This window comes from Pteronotus mesoamericanus, unplaced genomic scaffold (genome assembly GCF_021234165.1).
Source record: "Pteronotus mesoamericanus isolate MK-2021 breed Mesoamerican mustached bat unplaced genomic scaffold, CSHL_Meso_final contig_105, whole genome shotgun sequence".
Lineage (NCBI taxonomy): Eukaryota > Metazoa > Chordata > Mammalia > Chiroptera > Mormoopidae > Pteronotus > Pteronotus mesoamericanus.
This window is the reverse complement of record NW_026555006.1, coordinates 33,263-49,906: the sequence shown is the minus strand read 5'-3', so window position 1 is coordinate 49,906 and position 16,644 is coordinate 33,263. Positions and strand designations below refer to the sequence as shown.

Below are 16,644 nucleotides of genomic sequence, written 5' to 3'. Positions count from 1 at the left end.
AGGAAAACCGAGGCAGGTGGGCAGGGAGTTTTGGAGACAACAGAGAAGGGGTCTAACCCCAACTCAAACTCTCAATGACCACCTTACCTATCTGTAACTAGTTTCTACCTCTGAAATGAAAATAATAATAAAAAAATCATACCTACTAAAGTTTGGTGAAGTAGACTGTGATTTCTAGAACTCAGGATCCATGTATGTTTTGCTTGAAGCTGTGTCCCAACACCCAAAATACTGCCTGGCACATAATAGGTTCTTGTTACATATTTGTTAGGAAACCGATTTGTGGAAAGTTCAAAGTACACAGCCATTGTTACTGTCAGCAAAAAAGCTTATCTTCCTATTCCCCAAGGTGGATTCAGCACAGTTATTCAGCTCTGGTGGCTAAGCTCTAAGCTCTGCCTTCCCCCGTCCCCTCCCCACAGGTGGGTGGGACAATACTGCCAGGTTGGCCTGATGTGGTCAGAGACAGTTAGCCACCCAGAAACCACTGAATCATGAATGAGTCTGTGCTGAGCCCCACCAGAGCCCTGGGCAGCATCTCTGGGCTCCTGCAGGTGGCCTCCCTGCTCAGTCTGGTTCTACTGCTGCTCAAGGCAGCCCAGCTCTACCTGCGCAGACAGTGGCTGCTCAAAGCCCTCCAGCAGTTCCCGTCCCCTCCTTCCCACTGGCTGTTCGGGCACCAGCAGGAGGTAAGAGAGAACAGGACAGGGTATTGTGAGGGCAAGGGGGCCAGTGGCTCTCAGAGCATGGTCATGGTCAATAAGTCTGTAGGACAAAGCCTTGTTGTGTGAGAAACTGGGGCAAAACCCAGTTTACCCTCCAGATGGTGGCTCCTCATCCCATGTGCTGGTGCACTCAGCCTGTCAGATCCTCCTTCCTTAGGCAGATCTGCAGGCTATTTTGGGCAGCCCAGCACTCTGAGGACAATGGCTGTTCCTGAGTCTCCCAGCTCCAGGATCATAGAACAGAACTTCTAGATGCTTGTAGCCCATGTCCACTCAATTCCATCTCCTTTGCCTTGCCCTGAGCTTCCTGGGACACAGACGTAGGTGTCATGGATTCCTGCCTGTGGTGTTCTCAGTCTGTGGAGTCTTTAGACAGGGATTTAAAAAAGGTGTCAAGTCACAGGAAGAGAGGCTCACCCACAGGTGGCTGCAGGTAAAATCAGAAGTAGGGGACCCACCAGCTTGGATGGCCTGAGACTGTGCGACTTTTCAGACTGGTGATGGCAGTGCTAAAACCCTGACAAGTTACTGGCACAAATGAGCAGGAAGGCTTCCAGGATGGTCTCAGTAAGGAGCACTGATATTTGAGTTGCACCATTAAAAAGAGTCTCTTCCCCCAGCTCAGCTCTCATTCCTCACACCGCTGGCCTGTGAACTCCTTGGGGCTGAGAATATCAATCCCCTTTCTGTACCCTCAGACCCAGCACAGTCCCTGATACGAGGGATGCTTGACCCCGGTGTGCGGACTAACAGAGAAAGTAGCAGCTTGCAAGTTGGGTGACAGACAGGGCTACCCAGCCAGCTCTGTTAGCACTAGTCTCTGGGGGAAGGGTGCAGATCAAGGGCTTGCATAGAGGGGACTCACCAAGGCCTTGTGAACTGAACAAACCTGAGGAGAGAAGGAGGCCAAGCGATTATCCGTAGAGTGGAGCCAAAAATGCAAACTCTTCATGGCAGCCACAGAAAGACAGCCAACGCCCGCTTTGTTCGTGAAAACTATGGTACTAATGACTTCCAGACTATTTCTTGATTTGGAGGATCTGTGACTTTTGTTGATGTACTTGTCACCTTCCTGAGCTAGGGTTTGACGGAGGGTACTACTACAAATTCCTCCTGTGATTTTCTCATTACGCTGATGGCCTTAGATTACTTGTAGATTCAGTAAGTGGATATTTATATATTTATATAACTAATATTATTTATGGTATGAAACATCACTCAAATTCTGCAGTCAAATTTTCCTTGCTTTTAGAATACTGCCTGAGATTTTCATGTACTCAATACCTCTATTATTGCCTAAGTCAGGAATTGAATGCCACATGTTCCATGCACATTGAAGCTAACCTTTCAGACCAGATAACAAGTGACAAGGACAGTTAATCATATGTGCCCTGTAGCCGAGCTACCTAGATTCATATCCAAGCTCTGCCACATACTTTAAATGCCCGCTCTATGACTCGGTCTCTTCATCTGTAAGTTTGATATGATGACAGTTATAGCTCTCAAGTGCATTATTATAATGTTAGGATTGTGCCTGGCACAGACCAAGGGCCACCATTACACTACTCTAATTTAAATGAATTTAAAATAATTTTAATGCCTTTGAAGGACAACCATGTTGAAGGTTCAAGGTGACTGCATTAAGTACAGGTAGAATCCCACAGGGACTATAGGAAGGGGAACTAATGTCTTTGGGATTCAAATAACCCAAACTGCCCCATTGGGCCCCCACCCTACCCTTTGTTATTTCTCTGAAACAGGTGTACCTACCATGCCAACAGAACCCACATCTGACAATTGTTTTTGTGGCCACATCATTCCCTGCCCACCTACTTTCTTTGTGGCTATTATTCCTAGGATCATCCAGTTGAGGACAACTCCAGGGCAGCACTACTTGCTTGGAGTGGCCAAAGCCTGGGGGTCAGGTGGGCACTGGGTGTTTACCTACAGGATTGTCACTCCTGTCACCATGGGCACCATCCCCTCTACAAGGGTTTCAACTGGCTCTGGCCACACATGCTCTGGGACAGATGACAGTCCCAATTGGTTGACTGGAGAGCAGCAGACCAATGGATGCCCAAATGAGCTAGAGAAAAAATATGGAAAGGCAGCCCTGACTGGTTTGCCTCAGTGGATTGAATATCGGCCTGCGAATCAAAGGATCACCGGTTCAATTCCCAGTCAGAGCACATGCCTGGGTTGTGGGCCAGGTCCCATTGAGGGGCCACACAAGAGGCAACCACACATTGATGTTTCTCTTCCTCTCTTTCCATCTCCCTTCCCCTCTGTCTAAAAATAATAAGTAAAATCCTTTTTAAAAAAGGCAGAATTAGCTTCCCTGGGATCCCAAAGGGAAGTAATGACAATGCCCAGGAGCAGAATTTTCGGAAAGTTGATAGGCTTGGGGCCCAAGGGATCAGAAGAAGGCATGCTACTGCATTGAAACAGGGTCTCCCAGACCCCTTCTGGGACAATAGAAGGGGACCTTAGAGGACCAGCTAACATAGCTGGGTGGTAAGAGGCTCCCATTGGTCAGTCCCCACCTTGGATCAAAGAAGAAGGGCAGTCCCAATAATGCACATGACCTCGGAGCAGAAAGTATCCTTCTTAAGCACTTCAAACAAGACACTTCTCAGGTGACAGCAAATTGTCTCCCACCCCCGCTCAAACATAAACTCCATTATAGCAGAGACTGTACGTGTTCTCTGCTGAATCTCTAGCAACTAGGATGGCAATCAACCCAATGTGCTCAAAACATAGTTATCAAATAAATGAATTACTGAATCTATCTGCTCATCTGCTCATTTGTGTATTTCTTCATCCACTATAGTGGAAAACTTTTAGGATGTCTTCCCAGATCACCTGCTCTGAGATAGCTTTCCCCACAAAAGGTGGGTCCCTACATGCCCTATTCAACCCCAGCCACAGTTGTCTGTAGCAGGTGAACACACTGGCCATATTACAATCAGGATTTTAAATAAGATTCACAATGCACCTCACTGTGTGTGGTAGATTAGTGCCAATCGGGAAGTGTACAAGTGCTCTTCTTCTCCCCAAGGACCCAGTTCAGTGAGCACAGAGACTGTTGTCTCTGCCTGTGACTGTATTGCCAGCTTCTAGAAAATTTTCATGTAGACCCCAGTAAACACTTGGTAAGAGAAGGAAACCATGTACATACAGAGAGGAAGAATCAGTGACTCAGTCCTGGCCGCTCTCCAGTCCCTGTTTCTGCCCCTTCTATACCCAGGCTGCCTCCTGCTCTAAGCTCTGTCAAACAGCCTGGGGCTCTCAGCCTTCTCTTTGTCCCTTTTCTCTTTCTTACATTAACTCAAAATTATATCTCTCACTTGCAACAAAAATTTTAATCCAGACTCATTCATTCACTCTCCTACACATGTGCATTCATTCCTTCTCATGCTTCTTTGTTCTTTTAAAAATAATGCATAATTCCTAAAATCCATGCTCTAAGAAAACAGAGATTACAGATATTAAAGGTAAGTTTGCCAACATGCAGCCCAGCAATTACAAGACGGAGTTGAGATATGATAATAGAGAAACACCCAGGTGACTATGGGAATGCTGGGGTCAGCAGGTTTTGGTGTAAATTCAGCTCACCTGGGCATATCCTTTCAAGGTTACCTCATTCTTCAGTGAAACAGGATAAAGTAATAATCCATTCCCACTCATAGGTGTGCCTTAATCATTACACTACCGCACAGCTTTGTTAGGGCTGCTTGACAAACTGGGTGGCTAAAACAACAGAAATGGAGATCCTCACAGTTCTGGAGACTAGAAGTCCTAAGTCAAGATATTGGTAGTGTTGGCTCTTTCTGAAGAGTGTGAAGGAACAATGTGCTCAAGGCCTCTCTCCTTGGCTAGTAAACCACTATCTTCTCCACATGTCTCTTCATATCATCTTCCCTCTTTGAGTGACTATTTCTGTGCCCAAATTTCCCCATTTTTATAAAGATACTTATATTGGATTAGTGGTCACTCTAATGACCTCATTTTAACTTCATTACTCCTATAAAGACCTTATCTTGAAATAAAGTCACATTATGACCTACTAGGGATTAAACTTTTCAACATATGGATTTGAAAGGAACACATCTGACTAGTAACTCTAACATAAGTCTGTGATAAAAGCTAGTGCACCATTCAGTCCATAGCTAAACAGTTATCAAACATGTACTATGTGTAGCTCCTAAGGGCCGTTCTGAGTGAGGGTTCAACCAGAAGCCAGAATCTGACCTTAGATCAAGTCTTGATGAAGAACAAGGATCCAGATCACAGCCTGGCTCATCAGATCAGCTTCAAGTTCCCAATCACAGCTGACAGACCCAGAATTATCTCCCTGTGGTTGTCCTACACTTCACTACTTCTCCAAACACTAGAACTAAAGGGAAATGTTTTGTTGATTTGTCTTTCCCTTCCTTACAGTTCCAAGAAAGCCAGGAGCTACAACAGCTTCAAAAAAGGGTAGAGGAATTCCCATGTGCCTCTCCTCGCTGGCTGTGGGGGAGCAAAGTCATCTTTCTGGTTTATGACCCTGACTATATGAAGATGATCCTAGGAAGATCAGGTGAGAGCGAAACCTGCATTGCAGCTGGAGCAGCTCTTTCCTCTGTGTTATGAAATTCCAGAGGAGACTTTAGTTCTGTCTTCATTATCTGAACCCTCTACCAACCAGCCTCCAAGACCACAAATCACCTTGAGGTCAAGAATATCAGCCATAACTAAATGCTTAAACAGCCTGCTGGGTCAATTTTTTTCTGTACTTTTTAGTTATTTTTTAGTTTCCTTCTTTCCTTCCTTCCTTTCTTCCTCCCACCCCCTTCCTTCCTGACTCATTCTCTCTTTTCCTTCTCCCTTCCTTCCTTCCTTCTTGCCTTCCTTCCTTCCTTCCTTCCTTCCTTCCTTCCTTCCTTCCTTCCTTCCTTTCTCTCTCTCTCTCTCTCTCTCTCTTTCTTTCTTCCTTTCTTTTTAACCAAATTGAGATGATCTGCTATGTAAATTTCCCCAGACATGAATTTCCTATCAACGCTGACTTAGGTTTCCCACTTCTAACTGTTGCCTATCCTGGATTCGTAAAACCACCACAAAATGCAGGAAGACCACAGAATTCACTGATTTCTCTGGCTGAGGATAAAGCCCATATTTCTGGCTGATTGACCATCTTAGTCCTATGGGTGTTCTGCTGCTGGGACACTGAGTCTGTCTTCCTGAACCCACAGTGACTATTGACAGAGAAACTCGGGGATAGGAGGCATGTGGAAGTTGCTTGAGACAAACTACCAGCTGACAATCTCAGGAAGGGATGGCAGCTCATGGTCCAGATCACGACCGCCTCCTAGGAGCTCTCTGCCTTGTTGGGACCCATCTAGTTTCTTGTCATGCCCTTTTTGACCTTTCAGACCCAAAGGCTCCTGGTTCATACAGATTTCTGGCTCCCTGGATTGGTAAGTATATCTAACCAGGACTGTGTGGTCTCCCTGCCTTACCAAGAACTATCTCTCTTGCTCACAGAGAACAACAGGTAACCAGCACCATATCACCACCCTCCCCTCTAAATCAAGCCTCATTTCTCTTCTAATAAAACCCTCACCCATTCTGGGTCATGCTATGAGCACCACTGAAACTCAGCTTCTTCCCATCATTTCTCATGGCTCCCCAATGTTTTCAGAGTGACAATTCTTTACGTTCTTCTATGACCTGCCCCCCACCCCAACTCTGTTTCAGCCTTCATCTCACATAGGTCATCCCATGCACCTTCCACTTTGGGAAATTCACATTCCTGAAAAATACTAGCTTTTCCTGTCTTTGCCCATGATGTGCCTTCTTCTGACACCCTTGGTTTCTTCCAAATTGTCCCCAGTCATCCTGATTCTTCTCACCTCTCTCCACACACCTATCTGTGCTCCAGGGTATGGTTTGCTTTTATTAAATGGACAGACATGGTTCCAGCACCGGAGGATGCTGACACCAGCCTTCCACTCTGACATCCTGAAGCCCTACATGGGGCTAATAGCTGACTCTGTCCGAGTGATGCTGGTAAGTCTTACCCTCTCTCACCTGCACACACCCACTCACAGCACAACCCACATGGTCCATTTTAGGACATTTTGGTCCTTCAGACATCCATCAGATACAGCCAACCAGAACAACACAACCAATCTGAATTTACCATGACAGAGCTTCCCAAATGTGGATGGGACAGGAGATACCTAGGCCCCAGCTTGGATCACCATGACTTTGGACATTGCCAAGAGAAAGGAGGGCCATGGAAGAAACAGGGTCCACTCTCCTCTCACCATGTCTTTAGCACAGTAGACTAGAACAATGGTCCTTCACTTTCACATAAGACAAACTGCTACTGGCACTACTGAGTAGCAGCTTCAGTGACAGGGTGGACATCCCAAGGTGTCATTCAGGTGGGTTCTGGCCTGGTATTCAGGTCTTCAGCAAAAAACTGAGCCACTCCATGGAAGGAAGTAGAGAATACATCCTCACTCACAGAGCTGGATCCTGCCATCACATCACCTGTTACCTGATCTCTGATCAACAACTATGCTCATTTGATGAATGAAGAGAATTAAAGTCCCTTGTCCCTCCCTCAGGAGCCCTAGTACTGGTCATTTAGGGTTCCTCTTGCCTTCACATACTTGCTACCCAGTGTTAAATTGCACCAGGTGTCCCTCAGGTCTAGCTCAACCTCAGACAAGATTCCCTGTTTGTCCCCTGAGAAACAATGTTTTCCAGTCTGCTTAAAGGTACTTACCATCATAATTTATTCCTAAAATCCAAAAATATATCAGGCCATTATGAGAAAACCTGTCTAATTATATAACAAAGGTTCTGAGAATATACTTCTCATTTTATCATCACTTGCTTCACAGTCTCAATATGCTATGATGTCTCTGTTCTGAAAAGTGAGGGATTCAAAACAGGTGTCTAGAGAGACAGAGACACAGTTTAGCTTTGTCAGCAGAGGCCATCTACGACAGTAGAGTGGGCTCAGTATTCCCCTCCTACCACAGGACAAATGGGAGGAGCTCATCAGCCAGGACTCCCACTTGGAGATCTTTGAACACGTCTCCTTGATGACCCTGGACACCATCATGAAGTGCGCCTTCAGCCAGCGGGGCAGAGTCCAGACGGACAGGTCAGTGATGACCCCTCAGCTGTAGACTTTTTGTTTCTATCAACTGATAAGGACTCACTGGAGAGGGAGTTCAGGCAGTAGGGAGCAAGAGCCTTTGGAGAGCTGCTGGCCACGGACAAATTCCAGTCCAGACCAAACCTTGACTCAGCCACAGATGCCTGATCCCTGGCACAGGGTCAATCCTGGTTGTTCATATCACTTGTGAAGGACTGAGAGTCTCAATTTGTATGACAGAATTGATGAACGCCTCAGTGTCACCTGTCCCCACTATGCATGAAAACGCCCACTTAGAGCCCTCCTACACTGCAAGGACAGAGGCCTCGCAATACACTACTCTTTTCCATTCTTTCTCCCTTCAGGAACTCCCAGTCCTACCTCCAGGCCATCACTGATATGAAAAATCTCTTTTATTCTCGAGTGAAGAATTTCTTTTACCAGAACGACATCATCTACAGCCTGACCCCGGAGGGCCGCTGGAACCGCCGGGCCTGCCAGCTCGCCCATCAACACACAGGTTGGATCCACCTGCTGGGCTGCTCCTGTCCTTCCTTAGGCACATCTCAAAGGGACTGGCCCTGACCCTCAGGAAGAGCCAGGCCCCCTGCTGCTGGCTCTTTGGGAGCTGCGACACACCCACACAGGTTACGTCCCTGGTGAAGGGCTTGGGAACTGAGATGTACTTGTGCCAGGGCCTGTGCGGGGGTTGACCTGTGTCACCAACTGCTGATGTCACCCGCTGCAAGCAGCATTCAGCAGAGCCAGGTCCATGGGTGTGCTGCTGAGAGGAGGCCTGACTTGCGATCAGAGGGTGCTGGAGCTCACCCCACCGATGTGCACACCCACTCCCACACTCATCCTGACTCATGGCACCCAGGCTGGAGCAGGGTCAGGGCCAGGTGGGTCCACAGTGGGTTGCTGTTACTGGGCACCCTGAGCCCTCAGCTCTGCCTGGGGTCCACTGTCTTGAGACAGATCGAGCGATCGAGCTGAGGAAGGCATATCTGCAGGAGGAGGGAGAGCTGGAGAAGGTCAGGAGAAAGAGGCACTTGGATTTCCTGGACATCCTCCTCTTTGCCAGAGTGAGTGTGTGTAGGATGAGCCTGAGGCTTCGCCCACAGGAACAGAAGAAGAAACAAACCCTGCACTCTCTCCGTGCCTTCCCCAGATGGAAGACGGGAACAGCTTGACTGACAAGGACCTCCGTGCCGAGGTGGATACATTCATGTTCGAGGGCCATGACACCACAGCCAGTGGCATCTCCTGGATCCTCTATGCTCTGGCTGCACACCCCGAGCATCAGCACAGGTGCCGCATGGAGATCCGGGGCCTCCTCGGGGACGGCGAGTCCATCACCTGGTAAGAGCTCAAGAGATGGGCGAGCTCTGCCCACTCAGCTACACAAGAAGCCTGGGTCTGCCTGGGCCAAGCCTGTCCTCACATTGGGCTGCATTCATTTCAGGAATCACCTGGATCAAATGCCCTACACCACCATGTGCATCAAGGAGGCACTGCGACTCTACCCACCTGTTCCAAGTGTCAGCAGAGAGCTCAGCAAGCCAATCACTTTCCCTGATGGACGCACCTTACCCAGAGGTCTGGACTTCACCTCACTCGCTAACCTAGGCACTGTGCAAGAACAGATTGCACATCAGATCCACATGTCCTAGAGTAGTTCTCACCTGTCTAGTCTTCTTTCTTCATCATGAAAGGGAAACTTACTTTCTAGTTTAGATAAGGAATATAAAATGCCTGGCACACAGTTCAACCACAGACAAAGTTCTATAAATACTAGTTCCCCGTTCTACTCATTGAGAATAAATCATATCGGTACATTTCCCTAAATAGGTTCCAACTCAATTCCGACATCTCACATGAATAGAATCCCAAACTTCTATCATTCATTCTCCAGGACTAGCACCCATCACATTTAGAGTCCATGGTTTTATGACTGCACAGTAATTCCATTCAATGGCACTGATGTTCTATGATTGTAACACTCCATGCTCCAGTCCCCCCTCCATCTTACAAAACTCTAGGGGCAATTCTGTCTGCATTGTCACATCTATTTGAGTATCCTCTATATTTGATGCAATGTGTGTATAATTCCTTTGTGACAAATGCAAATCTCTCTAGACATACCAGTTCATATAATAACTCTGTCCATAAAATGTTCTTCACGAGGAGATGTACTCTGAATGAAGCTTCCGGAATTTCCCTTTAAAACTCTAGTTTTCTGAGACGTGAGTTTTGTCCAGACAATCAAACAGGGGTAGGGGTAGATGTGGCTTCCTCCCGCTGGGGTCTAGGCGGAAGAGGAAGATCAGCACATCCACTGCCATGGGTCAGGTCGTTTAATATCTGAAAGAGCCCTCAGTTTGATGGCAGAGAGTAGGTGATGACCAGATACAGGACTCCTGCCGTTTTTGGAGACCGCCTCATGGCTCACCTTTGGTCTGAATCTCAACCTTGACATGTCCTAGCTGCGACACTCATAACATAGGCAATGTGCTCAGCCTCTAGGAAGCTCAGGTGCCTCATCAGCACAGTGGGACTAGGAGTGTCCTCCTTGGGGAGCAGTTGTGAGGATTGAATGAGTCAGTGCACAATCCCCAAGGGCTCATGGAGGGCATGATAAATCTGAGTTTTAACTTGAGTTGCTACAGAAAGTAGGCCTTCAATTCCTTCTTGCTTCTCAGTCCTGGGACATGGTTATCTACTCCTAATGTGAGCACATGTGCCTTGTCATGTCCACCCTCCTCTATTGCAATAGGATCATTCCACTCAGAGTGACACTCACTGTGACTCCCAAGCTTTTTGGACATGCACCTGCCCCCTGCTGGAATGTGTTTGATCAGTCTTCTCTCCTCTGCCTGCCCTGCAGGAATCCACATCACACTTTCCTTTTATGGTCTTCACCACAACCCAAAGGTGTGGCCCAACCCAGAGGTAAGACGGATGTGGGAAGGAGAATGGGCTGATTTCTATAGACTAACACCTCCTCCTGTTTCCAGCCTCGGGAGTCCTGTGGCCCCGTGGATTGGAAGGAGGGGCTGACCCTACCCATCCTGCCCTGGTGCTCTTTCTGCAGGTGTTTGACCCTTCCCGTTTTGTACCGGGTTCGGATCGACACAGCCATGCTTTCCTGCCTTTCTCGGGAGGATCAAGGTGAGGCACCTGTACTCAGTAGGGTGGAGGTGCATCACCGGATGCATACCCATATGTTTGTCATCTCCTATTTTTATATGTGGTTATTTATATATAGTTATGAGCTTGTAGGTTGATGTGTTGGATAGGAGACATTTGTCTATACGGCCAAAAGGAAGGGGACATTTCAGGCCAGCACACAGACACTTTACCCACAGAGTTTTTGCAAGCAGTTGATTACCCCTAATTTTATGATTTTTGTCAACGTCGGACTATGTAGACAGCGAAACTATGATATAAAAATCCCACTTCATACAAAGAATTTTTCCAACTTGAAAGGTTGTCACACTTATGTGAATGTTAATATGCAGTCAAACTTCTGGTGGGATAGACTGCAAAACCAGAGAGGCTTATATTGGTCTGCAACTCTCCAAACAGTTCCTTTCCCTATTTGCCACCCACAATTCAGTGTCAGTTGTTGTTTTAAACTTCAGTGACGCTGGTGTTTTCTTTACTTCAGGAATAACAGATTCTCAAAGTTAAAATTTTTCATAAAAATTTAACTTGGCTTTGAGTGAGAGGGTTATGAGCGGGGGATAGGTAGCAGGAATGTATAGGTAATCTAACTACATCAGTAGCTTAAACACCCAGAGAATAGGTGTTGTTTAAAGAAGGCAATGGCAGGAACACATCGAACTGCTTGGGTCTGAGATGAGCAAACATTGTGGTGCCAGGTGGGATTCGGGTCAGGGCCCAGGAACTTTGTAAATTCCTTCCCAGCCTTGAACTGGTTGTCTGGTATAAGATTAACAGAGCTTGAGGGAGAAACAAAGCATGCTTCCAAGGAGTGTAATTTATTTCTAGGCCTGATTTCCCCCGGAGGCCCTCAGAGTTATTATCGGGTCTTGCCTCTCAACTGCATTACCAGTGTTCTGGCCAAGTCTTACGGGTCCTCTCCCAGGCCCCAGCTTGCGTGGGACTACCAGTTTCTGATACCACTTAAAGTGGCCCCCTACAACTGATGAATGTCAAGGAGGGACATTTCATCAGTAGAGTAATAAGTCTACAGAAGCTGGTTGACTGAGGGCATGAGGAAGAGGCAGGAGTCTGGACCATCCATTGGGAGGCAGATGGTACAACTGGTTGAAGGTCACTGATCCTGAGTTAGCCCCATAGCTTCCCCCTTGACACCCAGATTTCCTTACACAGCCCCGTCTCTCATTCTTTATAAGGATCAGGGTCACTGTCATCCCCCAGCTGGTGAGGACCTGGGAGTGTGGCCCACCCCACTCCACATCATACCCTGACCTGACCTCCACATTGCGAAATCAGAAACTGATTGTGGTAGGAGTGAAGAAATCAATAATTAACTTGTCAATGATTCTTTTGACTCCACTTGGTGGGTTAGGGCAATGGCCTTCCACTAACAGGATTTCAGGCCTGCTGAGGGCAAAAGTAGGAGTTAGAAAAAGAAAAGTAGGAGTTAGTTACCACTCCTAAAAGAGCGATAGGCTTTGTCAAAGTTCAAGTACAGAATGTGAAACAAGACTAGAGGGATAGAAGTGCACATGAGCTAGGAAAAAAAGGGAATCGGAATGAGTCACGTTGAATGCCTTACTCCTCACAGGGGCTCAGTGGCCAATGGCTGCCCAGCTCGAAACAGGCTTTAAGACCACTTCTCGTGTTGTTTCTCCTCCTGGGCCCAGGAACTGCATTGGGAAGAATTTTGCCATGAACGAGCTGAAGGTGGCCGTGGCCTTGACCCTGCTTCGCTTTGAGCTGGCCGTGGATCCACTCAGAGACCCCATCCCAGTACCAAAAGTTGTGTTGAGTTCCAAGAATGGAATCCACCTGCAGCTCAGGAAGCTCCTCTAATCCATTTGGGACAACAACAAGCTCTGAAGATCTCCTTCCTGCCATCCTGTCTCCCTGGAACGTGATGCTATGCTCTGTCAATCTTACCAATTCCTGCTTTCCATCTGCCTACCTGCCATTCTACCTGACCTCCGTCTGGCCCTCTGACGGTCTGCCCCTCTAACCTGTCATTCTCACTTTCTGCCTGGTTGTCTTCCCTGTAGTAGCCTCCTTTAGTTGCTGTAATTTACTATCACCTCAGTGACATAACACACCACCAACTTTCTCTTAGGGCCTGGATTCATAAGTCCGAAATGGGTTTCACGGGACCACAACCAACATGTTGGCAGGGCCATGCTGCCTCCAGGGCTCTAGGAGAGAAGTCCTGCCTTTGTCTTTCAAGCATATAATAAGCTGTTTATTATAGCACCTACAAATATCTCTCTGCTTCTGTCTTTACATTGCCTTCTCTTTTATAAGGACATTTGTGACTACATGGACTCACTCAGATAAAAGAAGACATCGTCACACCTTGCAGGGATTAGACCGTGGACATCGTATGAGCCAGCATTCGGCCTAATTGGTCCCTATGTGACTGCCATCAGTTCATGTTCCCAGTTGCCTTCTCTGTGTTTCCTGTCTACCCATTTGTCAATCTCACACCCTCTCCTTCTTTCTTCCTCCCCGGATTACAGTTCACAATGTCATATGTAGCGCCTGTTATCCCTTGGGAGGAGCTAGATGGAGAGAAGCAAGGGAGAAGCAGGGTTGAGAAGAGAGACAAGACAACGCATGGAGATATCTGCTCTGCGGTGCCAGGACCCATCACTTCAGAGACCAAAGAGGGGACAGCTGTCCAAGAGGGATTAGAGGAGCCCAGGTGGGCAGGTAGCTGTGGCCCTTGAAAGAGCATGGCAGAGGACAGCTGGTGACGCATTCCCACAGGACAGGATCTGGCAGTCCCCTGCATGTCTGGTCAGGTACCCTAAGGACAGAGGGGCTTCTCCAACTCTGCCACGTTTGGTGACTGTGCTCTGTTCCGGTTGTAGTCCTCCACCAACCTTTCCCAGCCCAGCCCCGTTCTCCTGCTGGTTCTGTACACAGGTTCTCCTGTGTCCCTCCCTAGCCATTCCTAGCCTAGGCTCCTGGATGCCATGCAGCGACCTCTAGGCGCCACTGTGCCCGTGGTTGGGGAGCCTCCTTCTGCCTCCCTGAAGGGCTTATTCCTCACCTGGTACCTTTAGCCAGGATCTCCCGTCCATTCCCTTGAACTCCTGGGTCCCTGCACTAGTTCAGCGCTCTAAGAAGGGCAGGATGGACAGTCAGTGCTTGACTGAGACAGAGAGCAAGAAACAGAGGTGGGAGCATCCTCGGCAGGGAGTTCAGCAGGTCCCTTGGCATCAGATGGTGCAGAAGGGCTCGGTGGCCATGTTCAGAGAGCGCAGGACAATGGGGACTTGGAATTCGAGGTGGAATTCAGCCAAGCCCAAGTGCTCTAACCACAGCATTCCACAGGGGTGAGGACAGGGACCAGGGAGTGACCCAGCTGGCTCAGGAAATGGGAAAACCCAAGCTGAGTTCAGGCTCACATGCACAGCCACCTGACGCACACACAGAGACACACCTGGACAGCCACACCTGTATGTACCCTCGCTCACTGTAATGGGGTAACAGTGGTAACTGAACCCTGTCCCCCAAAATAGGGGTGGGCTTGAGTTACAGACACTTGCATTGCCCTGGCAACTAGGGCGCTGCGCCACTGCTACTGGCGCTTGCAAGGGATTCATTTTAAAAAGGCGGGGTGGCATAGAAAGGCGGCTCCTCCTTTTGGTCTCCCCTTCTTCCTTACCAGGGCAGAAGCCCTGGGCCCCAGATATTAGGGACTGTACAAGGGGAAAGGAGGAGACTCCGCCTGTTAGGAGCAGGACCCCCCTGCCCCCAGCTTCACATTTAAATCTCATTACAACACAGCACACGGCTGTCAATGGCAGGTCCCCAGCCTCTGCCCTAACTTGCCACCTCCCTCATCTAAGGCTTCAGGCCCCACACCCCTCCCATGTGAGGGTGGGGGGAGGGAGGTTGGCCAGTACCTGGCAAGCGTTGCCAGTGCACACCTGTAAGTGGCAACACAAAGGGGACAGTGCACCTCGGGTGGCAGGCCTGGAGGCACACCTCTGACAGATGCCTGAAGCTAAACAGTGACTAGAGGCCAGCTAAGCCACCTACGTTTATGATACTTTTGGGTGGGAGAAGAGGTTCCTGGCACAACCAAACACTGAGCTGGCAGAGGGTGACAGGGAGATTTTCCTCTGTGTGACTTAGACCAAAGTGAGTATGCCTTCCTTAGTTGCACATTTTTATTCTTGAGTTATTTCAGTTCTTGAATCTGTGAAGTAGTTGCAATGACAAACACTTAAATAGCTTTTTCTTTTCGATTGTTAAATAAAAGATTCCTTTCATTTCCACCAAACTCTGTGTTTGGAGCTTTGCCTCATAGGCAATGACCAGAAGGACGCATCCTACCGGCTGTGTAACACGCCACACTGTACCACACACGTGCACACAGTAGGGTGTGTTAGAGAGCTGGAAGCATGAAGCGGACCCATCTCTGGCGCTCTCGGGTCCCAACCTCAATACTCCTCTCCCACACGGAGCCTCCCCTTTCCCTCCGGCTCAGAGCTCTCAGCTCTATTTCTCACCATCACAAGCCCTCAGAGAGTCAGTACTACCTATGGAGCTTTGGTCAAAGGGGCCCAGAGTCAGGCGTTCAGTCAGGCTCCTCCCTGGTGAGCATCTTGGCAGGTTCCTTCCCTTAGTATTGAAGAGGGATAACAGCCTCCTCCACTCTTGGCTCACAGGCCTCCTGACTGTCCCAATATAGGGAAAAAAAGACACGTCTTGCACGTCAGCGCCACCCATGGGCCAGGGTTGGTCAGGACCACTGAGCTCAGCTCCCAGGAGACAGCTATTGAAAAGGTACTTTCACTTGTGCGGGGAAAGGTGTGTCCAGGGCCAGGGCAGAGGGGGACATTGGTGGCATGGTGAGCACTCTCACTAAGGTTTCTGCATCCCAGCCATAGGTGGACAAGGACGTCGAGGTCTTAGCGGGGCTTTGCAGGAGCGAGCAGGTGCCCATGGCCCACCTTCCAGGGCTGTGGGACCAACAATGGGAAGGATGGGTCTTCAGAGGGTCCGTCCTCATAGCAACATAGAAACATCCCCACGTCCCAGGGCTAGAATTCTCCTTTCTTGCTCCTCCCCCGGTGTCAGGAGCCCTCCCTTCCGCACGCGTCTAATTCCCGGACTGGAGCTCGGTAATGTCCTTCGACCTTGAACCCTGTTGGTATATGTGCCCCTGAGAGAGCTGCTGCAGGGACTACTGGGGAAGGATCCTTGATTCATCCTGCTGGCCAGCCTGAGGTTCCCCCCAAAACGCCTTCTTTGCACCTCATACCTCACCCTGCCTCACGGCCTGATTCAAACACCTCTTCCCGTAAGCTCCCCTCTCATGTCATTCTGCAAGCTTCACCAACTGCGGCCCATACAACCAGAGCACCGGGTGACTGCGACACAGACATTGATGACGGCAGCACTGCCACAGAAACCCATCTCAGGAGGGTAGAAAAAGTACCTGTGAAATCATATTCCATCTTGTTTAACCTTGGCAGTGGTTACCTGGGTGTGTGCTTTAGAAATTCATTGTTCTGGACACTTTTGCTTTTCGCAAATATTCCTTCTGCCATTTTCCAAACACACATG

The 16,644-nt window shown here is 48.6% G+C and overlaps 1 protein-coding gene across 1 annotated transcript; it reads left to right on the top strand.

Annotated features, from left to right (window-relative positions):
- The first annotated feature begins 361 nt into the window (after nucleotides 1–361).
- On the top strand, nucleotides 362–13,117 carry LOC129069982 (cytochrome P450 4A11-like). The gene is made up of 12 exons (XM_054572792.1): nucleotides 362–689; nucleotides 5,166–5,307; nucleotides 6,140–6,184; nucleotides 6,649–6,776; nucleotides 7,763–7,887; nucleotides 8,247–8,401; nucleotides 8,860–8,966; nucleotides 9,053–9,243; nucleotides 9,347–9,480; nucleotides 10,769–10,833; nucleotides 10,976–11,052; nucleotides 12,738–13,117. The coding sequence occupies exons 1-12, from the start codon at nucleotides 495–497 to the stop codon at nucleotides 12,904–12,906; spliced, it is 1,533 nt and encodes a 510-aa protein (XP_054428767.1). The 5' UTR covers nucleotides 362–494; the 3' UTR covers nucleotides 12,907–13,117.
- Nucleotides 13,118–16,644: the final 3,527 nt, after the last annotated feature.

Bases quoted from the DNA above. Each gene is read 5' to 3' on its own strand.
- LOC129069982 (XM_054572792.1), top strand. From the start codon at position 495: ATGAATGAGTCTGTGCTGAGCCCCACCAGAGCCCTGGGCAGCATCTCT. The intron at 5,308-6,139 runs GTGAGAGCGAAA...TTGACCTTTCAG, and splicing joins GATGATCCTAGGAAGATCAG to ACCCAAAGGCTCCTGGTTCA. The intron at 7,888-8,246 runs GTCAGTGATGAC...TTCTCCCTTCAG, and splicing joins GGCAGAGTCCAGACGGACAG to GAACTCCCAGTCCTACCTCC.